Consider the following 16101-nt stretch of genomic DNA (forward strand, 5'->3'; position numbering starts at 1 on the left):
AAAGTACCAATAAAATAAATTATATCACTCACAAACATAAACAATAAATAACAAGTGTAAGTCCCTCTCCAAGTACAAGAGCTAAGTCTTTTTATTGGAATGAACAGCCTAATTAATTTTAAAATTGCACAGTAGAAATGTTTGAAAATGTATTGAATTATATAAAAAAACTCTTGTAGCTATAATCAATAAATAAATAAAAATTACAATTTATATTTTGGGAAAAATCATAAGATTTTATTTCGTCATGTAACATTCTTCTTTTTCTTCTAACCCTTATCCACACCGTCCACACCCAACGGTGCATATAGCATTGCATCGTATTGACGCAATGTTATTTTGATCTTTACTTACATTTCTCCTGCGCTTCAGGGACCAGTCCAGGGATGTATTAAATAAATATAAGAGTGAAACAACTTCCATTTCCCAGCCCATCCCTACAATTGTAATAAGCAAACTGTAAATTTTGGTTCTTACTTTTTACCAAACTTTCTATAAACAAAAATATCCGAAAATATTTTACGCGACCGCTAATAAAAAGAAGAAGAAAAATTTCATATTGACATGACAGTTCCGCCTACGAATCATCTTTGACATTTGTAATTTTTGACAAGCCATCGGGTTCTTTACATTTATTTTCCTTTAAAAACATATTTCAAATAATAACACAATGCCTCACAGTAGCGATTCCGATGAATTTTTCGATGCTGAGGAAATAACGCCATCTAAAATCAACACGTAAGTCGAGATTGCAATTAAAATTTCTGTCGCGATTTAGACGGAGTTTGACATCTTGTTTATTATTTTAGAAAATCTGGTACCCATAAGCAAGAGCAGACAAATGCTGTTACTCAGCAATCGGAAAATACTAAAAATAATGAGTTTGTTGTTCCGGCGTCAACGAAAACAACCCATGACTTGGTTACCGAAGTCAAAGATGCAGTAGACTTAACACCAGAAAAAAATGTAAGTTGTTATTTATTTATTGCTTAGGAAATACACAGTATATTATAAATATATAGCACCTTAACTGCCCCACATAACTCCTTGGTCTTCCTCTTCCTTTTATTTCCTCTCTATTATTGTCCATCTATCCTCAGACATATGTGCCACATGACCTGCCCAGTTCTACTTTTGTTCCATTCTTCTTAAAAATTCTTAATTTACAACTCTTTCCATCCTTCTCCAATACCACAACTCAAACATTTCTAATCATTGTCTATCCCTCTCAGTCTCTGTCCAGGTTTCTCCACCATAGAGGGCTATACTCCAGACATATTTTATTGAATTTTTTCTTAATTTATTTTGTTGTTCGGACAGTGAAAAGTGATATTTTCTTATTGAATGCCTGTTTAGCCATACTCATTGCAGTCTTTATTCCACTAGTGCATCCGGATTCTCTGATTGTGCTACGCAGATACCTTTTTTTTTGCTCTACGGGAACTTGGTCTTTTTTTATTGTTTTAGATATTGAAATTCCCTTCGATACCCAAAACATTGGTATATGCAAAAAATATTGTTTAGTAAATTTTTAGATATCATCCACTTTTATTATGTATTTATGTTATTTTTCGAATAGCATGTTCTATCCTTACTATCCTACCTGCAGACAAGACTCTAATAGAGGCTTTAGGGGAGTGTAATCCAATGTTTTGTCATAACATATCACTGAATTATTTGTCATATTCTGCATATAGGTGGGTCAAGGAAGACGAAGATTTCGTGAACTCCGACAATTCATGCAAACAGAGGATGATGATTGTGGACCCTCGGTCAATTCGACTCCTGACTCTCAAAACAGTTCCGCAGAAGGAGTCTTTCTGGCTACTTCTAAAACTGCACACCCTTTTAGGTACTTTGCATAAGTATTACACATATAATAAAAATACCATAAACTACATAACAAAAATAACTGATTAATCTATGTATAATCAACTGGAATAAGATTTTAAACATGAAGTCAACAGATAATATACACAATTTTTTGACACAAATGAATAATTTTTTTTTTATGAAGTATCAATCAAATTGTGTCAAGAAAGATAATTGTTTTTTTTTACAATTGATTTATATTAAAATCATTTAAAAAATAATGTGTAGAAACAGAATTAGGTGTACATTTAGCGTTTTAAAGGATGGTTTTATATTGGTTACTTATTCTTACAGGATAATAGAACACGATACAATGAGTTTACAAAGTTTAACATCACTTGGGAGAATTGGTCGTATACTTGGTGGAACTGTTGACCCGTCCGGTATGTACAATACATAAAATAAATCATATTCAATGTTGGTTTACGTACAAGCTTAACTTGTTGATCGCCTTATCACGGCCCAATTGGAATACCTCGGTGTCGGCCACCGGTGGCTGACACTGCATACCCATCTTTAAAGTGTCATTCTGTCCGTTGGCTATGCGCTCTGTATAAAACTACTATTAAACTTGGTCGACATGGCCCTTTTCTATCTTATGGATATGGCCTTAGGATATGACTATATATACTACGATATGGCCTTAGGATATCTTCATGGTTCTAAAAGATATACTCATGAATGTGATAGGTAGGTTAGAATAAAACGCAGCATGATGTTTATATTTAAAGTGCTTTTATTGACTTTTAACACTATTAGTATAGTAAAGAACAAAACAAAACAAATCTAAAGAAAGTTAAAAGTAGAAAATTAACTTGGTCAAAAATTAAAATCGATGTATTTTATAAAAATCACATTTTATATGAGGAGCTGACGAAATGATATAATTATCCTTTGAAGAAGTAATTGAGGACTATTCAATTTTGAAAGCGAGAAAAATTCATTTAGTTACTTTCGGATAGTTATGTGTGTTTATATGTATACTAATATTTCTATTACATAATTTATGAATACCTTGTGGTACTCATAGAATAAAACCTATGAGTACCACAAGGTACTCATAGATTTTATTCTATCGCCATATAATAAAATCTCAAGTCATTAAAATGTTCAGTAGAGAAGAGGGAAATTAATAAGTGGATAGGTCTTCAGAGTCAATTTTAACAATTACTTTTAAGTACTTTTTTTTTTAACAATTTAATACTTTTTCTTACAATCTGGAGACACTTTAAACAAAGCTTTTTTTAAATCTCATATGAGAGCTTAATGTAAGAGAGGGTTAAAAACTATTCTGAATATAAAATGAATAAGTTTCACCACATTTTACATTCTAGGTATAAGTTTAGGACGTGACAGCCATTTGGGGGCAGGATTAACGTCAACAACTACCAATAATTCGAGAGAACTTCTAGAGAATGCAGAAAATGAGGAGAGACTTCAAGATATAGGTGAGACCATAGGTGAGATTCAAATAATGGATTATTATATTTTAGACAAATTGCCTCATAATATAAATCAATAGATCATTCGTTTTTGTCGTATCCTTAGAATGACAAGGTTCTCCGCAGGGATAGGCAAAAAGGACAGAACGCCACACCAATTTGTCTACAAACAATCTTTGTCTCTTCCATATTTATGCATCCCCTCATACACGCCGATTGTTCCGTCTCCAGACCTGACCACTTTCGAGTATTCAAAATACTTGATCATGCCAAGTTCCTCGGTCTTCCTCTGCTTCTATTTGCTACATTTTATCATAGATTTTTTAAACAAATAACTTGTAAAATGTTAATATTTTGCTTGACAATGGAAATCAAAACTTGTCTTATCGACATTATAACACAATTATCTTAGACATATGATGAAATATCCTTTTTATTAATTATAATATGAAGGAACCTTGGAATTTTAGAGGTACAATAAAATTTTGAATGAACAAACTCATTATTGAAATGAGTAAAATAACGTAATCTTTTGAAATGTTCAGAATACTGTTTTAAATTTATAGATTAACTAAACATACTTTTACAATTGTCATGATGTTTCTATAAATGTATAAAAATCATGTTTTCATTTATAATTTTGCTTTTAAAATAATATCTTTAATAAACTGCCCTTATAAGCAAAAACTAACTTCTGATCATGGCAGATATCGTGGAGTAGTTGGGTTAACGCCCGACTGTAAAATTGACATCGCGGGTTAGATTCCCGCCAATTGCAAAACAAATTCAATTTTCATTATCAGCATCTCTAAATTAGGTGAGAAAAACTTAAAAATAGGAAAATATGTTGTCCTGTATTATCAATGAGTAAGTAAATTTACATTTGCCGCAATGTTAACCTTGTTAATTTGTTGAAGTTTTGCAAGAACCAGATGTGATTGCTAGCACGAAAGCAAATAGCCTTAAACACTCTCGTGTGGCAGGATCCGAACAGTCTATAGTGTCCATGTCGCAACTCGGGAACACGGTGAGGCAAGTGGAGCCACAGTTGCCCGTGGCTCCTCCCAGAAAGAAAAAGAAAATACGAGTGGCAGCTTCGCAATCCCTCAGCTCTCCGGACGCCGATCAGGCACTCTCTGATCCACGCGGGGGCACCAAAATCAGCGTGGTCGAGAAGCCGACCTTGGCAAATTTGAACATGAAGGTTAGTGTGGAGATTTATTGTTCGGAATATAGTGTATATCTTAACCCGATCTTCTTCATCTTCTTCAACCCTCACCCGCACCAGATGGTGCAAAAGGCATTATATAAATGCAATGTTGATCGTTGACACATGAAGGAAAGGTGATCAGTCCTCCGCTTCAGGTATTCAATTCAGTTCATTCAATCCAAAATTCAAAACCCTTATCCGCACCCGATGGTGCATAGGGCACTGCATCATAAAACACAGTGTTATTTTACATTGACACATGGAAAGGATATCAGCCCTCTGATTCAGGTACCAGTCCAGGGTAATACATATTGAATAAATAATAGAGTGAAAAATCACTTGAAACCATCAATAATAAATGGAAAATTAGACCCAAAAACAGTAAAAGTGTTAACTTAACTACCAGAAACTTTTTGACAAAATCGTCATACTCTTACACATAAGCAATATTTTCGAGGGATAAAAAGAGGAATATTTTCAATTTAAATTTCTAAATATGTCTAATATCAGATAATGTTCAAATATGAAATCGGTAGTGCATATGTATTTTTCAGCTAATATTTTTATTTTCAGCCACCATCTTTAAGTGAGATTCTAAATCCCATGGGTCTATTACCAAGCCCGGCAAGTACAATTGAATCTCTCACGAGAGAATTTCAGAACTCTCTCGACTTAGACAACACTGATCTATCTGACAAGAAAGGTAAATATTGAATTACTCATACATTTGCATGCACTTACCGGCTGTCCAAACTTAAAACACAGTAAGGGACATTTTTTTTGAAAATCGTTTTTTTGATTTTTTGGATTGAGTAGAATCTACTTAGTCCAAAAATGCAAAACAACGTTTTTCAAAAAAAATGTCCCCTACTGTGTTTTAAGTTTGGACAGCCGTTATGGTAATGATAAAGACATCCAACACTTTATAGACCCAATGCATTTATTTTATGTGTTTGTGTATTTTTTCTACAACAGATTGACTTTACAATCCAATATAATCTAGATTTTTATGGACATCTCAACAGAGGTGAATAAGTTTAAAGAGAAAAGAATATGTGTAAATCTGGGCACACTATGGACGGGAAAGGTATTTCTACCCGTTCGGTCGATTGATGCTTAAGAACGTGAAGGGTATTTTTACCTCCTGCGCCGGCCTCATTTCAAAATCAGGAAAAAAGGAATTATTTAATGTTTTTATATGAATATTATGTACCAATCTCTTTATTAAAGTCTTAACTATACATACACAATTATCGAATCCCGTCGCCAGCGGTCCGCAGGTGTAAAAAACACTCGTCCTTAGTGCTTTAATACAATATGTAACATTCACTATTGTGCCCATGATTAAACATTTATATTACTTTGATTTTTGAAACATGTATGAACCATATGACAACAAATGAACCATGTTGTCCTTTGTGACTTAAGAAATTGTAGATAAAAAAATCAAACTTGATGTTGAGTTATGGGAAAAGGGATTAATATTAGAGTGCGCAATGTGAAAAAAAAAATTCTTGCCTCCATTGAGATATCCATGAAAATCTTGATGAAAATACCCCAAGGGTCATATATCTAGGATCTGTGTACAATGGTTTGAATATTCTCAAAATATTACATTTTTAATCTTATTTAAAAAGGGTAATTTAATTGGCGGGTTAATAGTATTGACCCATTGATTAGTGAATTAAAGTATCAGTTACTCAATCAGAGTTATGCCTTTAAAAAAATAAAAAAGTATTTAAATTTCTACGAACATTTACATAGAAGTTTTGTTTAGTAAATTAATTTTACTGATATAATTTAATCACTAAATCATTTTAGACAATGGAGGTTGCGAATGGGACCAAAATCCCAGAAGGAGGGATCAAAATAAAAAAAAGTAATTTTTCACTGCAATTTTTATTTAGTATCACCCTAGACTGGTGCCCGAAGCGCACCACTGATCACCTTACCTTCATATAATCAACAATCAAGAAAACATTGTGTCAATACAATGCAGTAACTTATGCTCCTTTGGTCGCAGATAAGAGTTGGAAAAAATTTAAAATGCCAAAAGTATCAACTTATGATATTAAAACAATTATATTTTTCTTGATTTCTTCTTGATACAATACAGAGCGATTCTTACAGCGGCTCTGATTTAGGATTTTACAAGAAAAATCTTTCAACTTTTCTTCTGTTAACTTGATAATATTCATCTGTGTCGTTGTTCTATGATCATTATTTTTTTTTTTTATTTAATTTAATTTCATATTTTCATACTTGTAGTTGTCAATTCATCGAAAGAATCATTTGTGAGTGGTGGTTTCGGAGCGAGAAATAATTCATTTGGCAGCGATTATCGTTCATCTCCGGTAGACAAATTGAGCAAGAGCGAAGCCTCTTCTAGAAGTAGCACCATCAAGTCCATACACAGCCAGCATAGTGGAACCTCCTCGGTGAAGGGACCCTCGCTTGACATTAGATCAGCAGTCAAAGGTTACTCCATGCAATATTCATGTTGTTCTCTAAAAAAATTGGCATTGAGTCCACATTTCATATCCTATTTTATTGTGTTGGTGTTGGTTTTGTACAACTGGTGCTGTCAAAACGCTGCTTGGTTTACCATATTAAGGGTTTTACGCAATTATGCTTAATGTTTTTAATTTGTGAAATCTTTGCTTGTCTTTGGCTTTGAAATGTTATATATCACTCATTTGCTAGAACAACATCACAAATCAAAATTGGTGATTTTTCTTGAGACATATATAAAGCTCCATAACGTTGTTAAGTGGTCACATTGCTAAATATTTTAGAATAATTTGATGGAATCTTTGATTAAGTCCTTTCTTGGGAGATTTAAATTGAAATAAAAAATACAATGAATATATATTTTTAAATATATTAATTTTAATTTCTTTTGTAATTGATTTTTAAAAGTAGACATTTGTACCAGGTGATATTTTTTCTAAAACTACAAGTTATGTAACATTTGAATAACATGTATAACAATCAGGGATAGGTGTTATTATATTAATGATTAAAATTTACTTAACAGATAACAAAAAATTATATGGGGACAACAAATAGCTCGTGATCACTTTCAAATGTCAGTAATAACAATACTGTCATTAATTCATGTAGCTAAATATGCTATATGATCTATGAAAATCTTCTTTATTAATTTAGAAACAAATTTCATATAAAATTTCCTTCATGAACATCTACCATAGTTCAAATAAAATGAACGTGCTATATGGCATTTTAATATCACATGGCAAAGCTGTGTTTTTTGCCAAAACACATAAAATCCTCACTTTAAAGCTCCAATTTTTTTAATAAGACGTTGTTCTTGCAAATTAACCTTATATGTAAATATATCGCGCAAGAAATTTGGCGTACATGACCACTTTAAATGACGAAATTTTATACTTCATTAGGGCAATATGTGGTGAAACCTCAGGACGAAGAAAAAGCCAAGGCATCTGGTCCATCTCAAGAAGAATTGGAACGTATTGAGAAATTGAAAAATGAATTGCTAAAATCCGGAGCAGATGGAAATGGCGGCCATAATATTTTCACCGGTAATATGGGTCACTCAAGCTTAGGAGCTCCGCATAGGTTTGTTTATTCGCTAACCATTATTTTTTTATTGAACTTAATATTTATTTTATTAAAATTAAACACTAATTATTTTATTTAATTTATTTGTCAAATGAATATGAATAAAGATAATTTAATTGTTTTCATTGTTGTGTAGTAAAGTCTCGGTTATCTGACCTTCGGTTATCCGATTTCCCAATTTATCCGACCTACCGGGGCAATGCCCCTTTCCTTTACCCGACTGCACGTAGTATATTCGCGCGCCAAGCGACAGTCCTCAGTCCTCAGTGCTTACGTAACTCTTTTGTCATAAGTACATTTTGATGTTTTAGTTTGTTAAATTCAGTTATGTTACATGAACATATTTGAAAAGTTTTGGATGTGCAAATAAAATTAACACATTTTCCATGTTATCCAACCTTACCGCGGCCGGTTTAAGTCGGATAATCGAGATTCTGTTCTGTATATCTATCAAGTATCAATTTCCAACAGTGGAATTTTGCTGAACCTTTTCTTAGTTTACAATAGTGCTCTGACATTCAAATTTTAGATATTTTTTAGTGTACTTTTTTCATTTACAGAAGTGCTTATAGTGTGGAAAGAAATTTCAGAGATAGAAGAAAATCCGCTGGAGATGAAGATTTATTAAAGCAACTCAATATGTATGTGAGGACAAGAACTGACTCCGGAAAACAATTGACTGATATGGAAATATTAGAGCAAGTCACAGTGTTAAACTTAGATACAGGTGGGTAATCCTTAGATATGTGTTTTGCATAAAAATATCATTTCCTCTCATTGAATCAATTATTTTATCATTTTTCATTGTCATAAATAGTGGAGACCATCACAAATTATGTTAATAATTGTTTGGTAGTTATGAGTGAAAGTGTGTCGTTATGTTTTCCAGGTGAAAGAGTACCTTTAAGTATTGCAGAAGACAAACTACCCCAATGCATCAATCCATTGAGCTTGCACATTATGAGACTTACTTCAGAATATGTTAGCACTTCTTCATTATTTGAAAAGCAAAGGTAAATATCAAAAGAGTTTTTTGTCTCATAAATATAGATATGAATTTAAACATAAAATATGTAGGTCAGGAATCGAGAAAAAAGCAATAGAATTGGTAATGATACACTGTTGCCAATGCTGCAAGGACACGTTACTGATTTTTCCTGGTAAAAATTAATATTTTACCTTTTGCAATATCTTGTATCATACACTTTTGCAAATGTTTATTTGTAATGGAAAAATTCATTCCAAATTAAAAATAAAAATTGTGTTACTATAAAAATATATATCAATGATACAAGAAAGTGGACAAAGTCAAATGGTTGCTCCGACTAGCAAAAATAGTATTTTTTTATATAAGATGACAATACAAAAGAAGACCTAATTATTTAACAAATTCATATGGAAACATCAAAGTTTCAATTATTTAATTTCAAATGATTTATTTTGTTGATGCCATGAACATCCAGTGTGATTATTATAAAACATTAGTAACTGATTTAATCATAATTACAGTTTTGGAAAATATATATAGTGCCATTTTCATTAAATACTATTTCAAAGGCGCTTATAAAAACGCTGATGATATGGTAGTTGATAAATTAAAGGGAAATAAACCTCACCAATCGGTTTCGGGGTACCGAGTAGGCAAGAAAAAAAAGAGCGGACATATTATTACACCTCGGTTTTCTTGGGCTGGAGCATGGCCAAAATGTTAGGCAGGACACCTTCCTGATTGATATCCACTGCGATGGTCACGCCAGAGAGCAGCTTGTTGAGCTTCTCGTCATTGTGGATGGCCTACTGCTGTTGGCGAGGAGTGATCCTGGTCTAGGTCATTTAACACATTGTTGACGGGCAGCTTTTTCATTAACCCTAATCATAATTAGTATACTAATTAACCCTTCACTGCATAGTGTATCAAATTTGTTACATAACCAAAAGTTAGTGTTAAAACATTCTTTAAAAATATAAGCAACCATTCTTTGTTGTTACTGATTAGATACATTCATAACTCACGTATATAGTTCATAATTTAGCCAAAAGACGCGCTATGAACGTCAAAATAATAACTTCACTTGTCTCTCGAAGACGAACTGTCAATGCAGTCATGCAGTGACAAAAAAAGTCATGCAGTGAAGGGTTAAAGTCGTATACTAATCACAAGTAACCGCAAACCCAATTCTGATCGGTACAATTCTTTTAACATCCTTCGCGCTGTACCAAAAGTAAATAAATAAAACACTTATAAACGCCTCCCACTCTCTACCAACAGTATGTAAAAGACACAATTAAGCGTTTCCCGCAAACAGTGTGTTAATGATGCGATGATTTGTCTTACAGAGAGTCAGATGATGACACAATGAGTGTGGGACGATCATGCGGAGTGTCTGTGGGAGAGGGGGCAGACGGGGTGGGGAGGAGTGCTGCAGCCTCTGAAGGTGCAGATGACCATGCGCCTGGAGGCCTGAGAAGAAAGACCGCTAAGTAAGTGGCTATTCCAGCAATAATAACAGATTCTAAAACAGTCAAAGTTTGTCGCTTTGAATAATGATAAATTAGATTTTATTACAATGATAAAAAAAAAACGTTGATCTCTTTGACATTTCCGGGAGTACACTAATTGATATCTGACTTTCGCTGGAGAGTGGGTTCTATTTACATAAAAAATAAATAAATACAAATTACGAAATATATGTATTTTTAATAAATGTTTTACTTAGTAAATACCACTATTTCTTAAAATCCACTGTGACACGTGTTTCGATGCATTCCACATCATTTTCAAACACCGTAAAATGATGCGGAATGCATCGAAACACGTGTCACAGTGTATTTTAAGAAATAGTGGTATTTACTATGTAAAACGTTAATTAAAAATGTATAGATTTTACCACGAAGTGACTGCCGAATCTATTAATGAAATAAATATATGCATTATGAAAATAGAAATTTTGTTAAAAGAAAAAATAAATAAAACATCTCTTTGAAATATGCCATGAAATTGCTATATGTACAAATGACAGACGGACTTTGACGTTCATTAACGTTGATACTCCTTTGAGGAAATTTTGCACCAACGTTTATTTATGTCCATACTCCCGGAAAGGTTAAGGATTTTCTTCATACAACACATAATTTGAAAATATATTTCACCAATAATTCCAAGTAAAGTAATAAAGACTGACAACAATTTTTTTATTTTTTATTAATAAATTATTCACATATACAACTCCAACATTGCTAATTTTGTGTGAAATTCTAGATTGAAAAGATTCCTAGGTTCCACTGTCAAGAAGACAATGGACAAGGCCAAATCCATCGCTCAAGAAGTGTCACACGCCAGACACAAGGAAGATGTCGCCGATATTGTCGATGAGGTCCGCGGAGAGCAGAACATCAAACTAAAAGCATCCAACTCTCATAAAGGGCCTTATGATTTCGACGGCTGCGTCCGCCACGTCCAAGTTTGTTCAAACGCCTTCAATTTAATGAAAATATTAGCAATTTTTGAGATTATTTGAGTTTGAAAATAATCACTTTTGTTGCAGGAGTTTTCTGGTGAGCACGTTGGGCCTGTTTGGTGTATGAAATTTTCTCAGTGTGGCAGATTATTAGCGACTGCGGGACAAGATAAAGTGCTCCGAATTTGGGTTGTCAGAGATGCTTATTCATTCTTTCAAGTATGTTTATCTATCACTTTTAAAACTTGATTTATTTGTCATTTTTAAAAGTATATTATGTATTTAACGGTTAGCTCATTGAGTGAGTTCTTGTGAACCGATCTCTATCTGAGTGAGTTTTTCTTTTTCTTTTTTTGTTTACTTTTTTTTCATATTACCATAAATTAACCAAGTTTTAGTAGTCTTCAAACATCGGTTTTATCTAAATTTAAATTACTATTTATTTAACTTTTCAAATCACTTGTTTATTCTCCCCATCACCTCTCACCATTTAATAATAGAAAAATGTACTTGTTACTCAGTTCTTGTAAATCTGTTAACATGTTCTTTGTACTCTCTCATTTTGTGAAGAGATATTATATTTCCAAAAAATCATGACTAAGCATATTTTGGGAGCACACACATAATATGATGATATTTTCTTTATTTCAGGATATGCGCACCAAATACAATGCAGATCAAAAGGCTTCACCCACTCCGTCTCAAGAATCTTTGGTATCACATCACTCGGTTCATTCTGCCGAAGACTCTAACAATCACATGAACCAAAATGACGCTCCGAACACTCCATTCATGCCGAGACCATTCTGCACATACACGGGACACACGTCGGACTTGTTAGACGTTTCGTGGTCTAAAAACTACTTTGTGTTGTCGAGTTCTATGGATAAGACTGTCCGGCTCTGGCATATTTCTCGTAAGGAGTGTTTGTGCTGCTTCCAGCATATAGATTTTGTTACTGCTATAGTCTTCCATCCGAGGGATGACCGGTATTTCCTCTCTGGAAGCTTAGATGGAAAGTTGAGACTTTGGAACATTCCAGATAAAAAGGTATGAACGTCATTATTTTATCTTGCCATTTAAAATGCAGTATTACCATTCTCACTTAGAAATTGTCAGGTATCTTTAATTCGTAAAAATAAAAAAAACTTCATAAAATCATCTAAATTTTTTCATTATTATATTACTCTTTTTTTCTTTCGTAGGTGGCTGTGTGGAATGAAGTAGATGGTCAATCAAAACTTATTACCGCAGCAAACTTTTGTCAAAATGGCAAGTTCGCGGTTGTCGGATCGTACGATGGCCGATGCATTTTTTACACCACAGATCAATTAAAATACCACACACAAATAGATGTGAGATCGACGAGAGGTAAAAATTCCACCGGAAGAAAGATAAGCGGAATCGAACCGATGCCAGGAGAAGATAAGATTTTGGTTACATCGAACGACAGCCGGATCAGACTCTACGATTTAAGAGATCTGAGTCTTTCTTGTAAATACAAAGGTTATGTCAATGTTTCCAGCCAGATTAAAGCGTCTTTTAGTCACGACGGAAAGTACATCGTCAGCGGATCAGAAAACCAATGCATTTACATTTGGAAAACTCATCATGACTATTCCAAGTTCAGTTCTGTCAGAAGAGATCGGAATGATTTTTGGGAGGGAATCAAAGCGCACAATGCTGTGGTGACTTGCGCTGTGTTCGCTCCTAATCCGGATAATATCATCCGGATGATTGAAGAAAGGGAACAAGCCGCCAAGGGAACGGAACCATCTGTCACCGACCCAGATAAAGTAAGGCTTTTTATAATCCAGTCCTTTCTTTGACTCAAACTGATCATTTTCAATCAAATGTATCATTCTTATACACTGCTCTTTCACGAAAAATGTTTTGTCTCTTGTTAATTTTTTTAATGTTTCTCTCTAGGTGGAAGACCCCATGGTAGAGCAGCATACTAAGGGTTGCGGCGGACATGTTTTAGTGAGCGCCGATTTCAACGGGTGCATTAAGGTCTTTGTTAACAAAACCAAACCGAAACACAGCTCATTGCCAGCCTCTGCTCTGGCTTAACCGTCATCATCAACAATTTTAGTAACTTTAAGTAGTACAACCAATCTGGAGAACTTTAAACTTCTGGGTAACATTGAACAAAATCGAAATGTATTGCATTGGGAAATTTTGATTTCCCTAATACAATCTGGAATAATATTGCAAAAAATATTTTTTTGTTTTTTTTTTAAATTATTCACTGTCTTGATGACTTAATGTATTTTTTAAACTGTCACACAAAAAGTTTATTTTCATCTAATTTAAGAAAAAAAATATATTTAAATGTATAGTTGCAAGACTATATGTTTTTTTTTTGCAGTATCTACTTAAAAAACCTTTTATCTTTATTAATTACAACCCTGTAAAGTGCAAAAGACATACATATGTAGAATTTATTAAATATATAAATAAACCTTTTTTTTGCAAAACATATTTAAAACAATTAAATTTTCTTAAGATTTATGATGATGTTGCCAATGTTACCCAATTTACTATGCAATATAAAAAAAAACATATGTATTAAAATCATTTCATCCAGTTATTTCACATATTTTTGTTTTTAATTTTTAATAGATTTGATCCTTCGAATTTGATAATCACCAGGGTCAGTTGCCAATGCTTATGTAGATTTTTTCTTAGCTTTCATTTCTGCATATAAGATTGAAAAAGACAAAATAAATAACAACAATTGCGTATAATTTATCTAATAACTTAACGTTGATTTGTATTTTTCTCTTTTCAATGTGTGAATAAAATCATTGCCATTTTCACACTGTTTGGTGTGTGCTGCGGTAGAGTTTACAATTACTCAGTATTTGTAAATACATACATTTTTACATCTCATTTAGTAAATGTATCAGCAAAACAAAATGCGAGACTGTAAATGAATAAGTAAAGATAATTTATTTAATAAAAATGGGACAACTTGTGGGAGCTTTTTACTTCTTTTCGATCCCTACAAGGTAGGTTTCATATAATCGCGATAGAGGGTGTTACTAGTCACTCTGACGATAGGTATTCATAAATTTCACAGTTGAGATAAGGCACTATCAAAAAGTCTTGAGACTTCTCCTTTTCAATATTGTAAAGCTTCAACTTCGCTAAAATATAAATAAGATATGTTTTAAAGTTTTTTAAGATGAACATTTTTGCGTTTATCTGAAAACTGTAATTATAAAAAAATCATTATTACATCATCCGCCTGGCTACAAAGAGTCTTTTAAATTTCTTAAACGTTTTACTATTTTTGAGACATTTACTGAGTCTTATTTAAATCCTTACACTGACTAGTAATCAAACACATTTACTATGATCTAAGCTTTCACTACAATGTATACAGCGTAACGTAACGTTTTTAATACATAGAAAAATATTTAATTTCTTTATCATGAAGTATGATTTTTAGAATAAAACACTATGTAAATATTTAGCTATCTGTAAAATGCTATATGTATATCTATACTGCTTAAAAAACATGTTAGAAATTAATGTAACTCAATTTTGCTATTTTGAAAAATGGGGCCAAAAATATGTTGGGAAAATTTATTTTAAACATGTATGTAATAAATGCTTTTAAATAATTAATAAGTGTAGCATATGATCATTAGCTGCAATTTCTATGGTCTTTAAGCCATTTTCTGCAGCCATTTGCCTAAATGTGACATCTTAATTATTATTTACTATCAGGACATATTCCAAATCTTAATTTGAATGAGATTTGCAAGTTTCTTCTAATAATTACGTGATAAAGAATTTCTTAATAAAAAATGCGATAAATATTATGTTGATCTTATGCGTAGACACTTTTCTGTCCGCACATCTACAGTATCTACTCAATGAATTAGGGCCACGCAGAATTTCGCGCAATTTCTCAATTCAAACAGGAATAACTCAGAGAAAACCTTGAATAAAACAACATTGAATTTTATTTACACATGAACACTTTATTACGCTTAAATTATGCATATATTTTCATATAAATATAGTTAGTATTTAGTATTTCCACCTTTGGCAGAAATAACTGCCTCAATTCTTTTTGGCATACTTAAAATGCACTGTTTTATCATGTTTTTTGTTTCTTCGTCTTCTGACCAAATTTTTTGAATATTTTTTTTAGACAGTCTACTGTCGGATTTGGAAATGAGTATACCTTATTTTATAACATGCTCCATACGTTTTCTATAGGATTAAGGTCCGGAGAATTTCCAGGCCAGGGGAGCAAAGGCAGATTTTTGTTAGACAAAAATTTTATTATTGATTTAGCCCGGTGGCAAGGTGCCCCATCCTGCATGAAGGTGTATGGACCTTCTGTTGGGTCGAGTGTATGGTAGAAGGGCAATAAAATTCGTTCGAGGACCTGCTTATAGGAATTTTGGTTCATTGTTCCTTCCACGAAAAACAACGGCCCAGGTAAATTGTTAATAATACATGACCATATCATTGTTGCAGGGGGGTGTTTGATAAC

At 32.8% G+C, this 16101-nt stretch overlaps 1 protein-coding gene across 1 annotated transcript; it reads left to right on the top strand.

The window, feature by feature from the left end:
• Window positions 1-540: 540 nt before the first annotated feature.
• LOC148300222 (WD repeat-containing protein 44-like) lies at window positions 541-13792 on the top strand. The gene is made up of 17 exons (XM_088275089.1): window positions 541-738; window positions 810-966; window positions 1698-1852; window positions 2167-2255; window positions 3207-3332; window positions 4232-4518; window positions 5098-5227; window positions 6793-7002; window positions 7944-8124; window positions 8688-8854; window positions 9017-9140; window positions 10465-10608; window positions 11387-11588; window positions 11673-11804; window positions 12237-12635; window positions 12791-13381; window positions 13515-13792. The coding sequence occupies exons 1-17, from the start codon at window positions 671-673 to the stop codon at window positions 13656-13658; spliced, it is 3306 nt and encodes a 1101-aa protein (XP_088131215.1). The 5' UTR covers window positions 541-670; the 3' UTR covers window positions 13659-13792.
• The last annotated feature ends 2309 nt before the right edge of the window (window positions 13793-16101 follow it).

The sequence above is a fragment of the Brachycentrus maculatus genome, unplaced genomic scaffold (assembly GCF_059751285.1).
Source record: "Brachycentrus maculatus isolate JH-2025_06_01 unplaced genomic scaffold, ASM5975128v1 h1tg000782l, whole genome shotgun sequence".
NCBI lineage: Eukaryota > Metazoa > Arthropoda > Insecta > Trichoptera > Brachycentridae > Brachycentrus > Brachycentrus maculatus.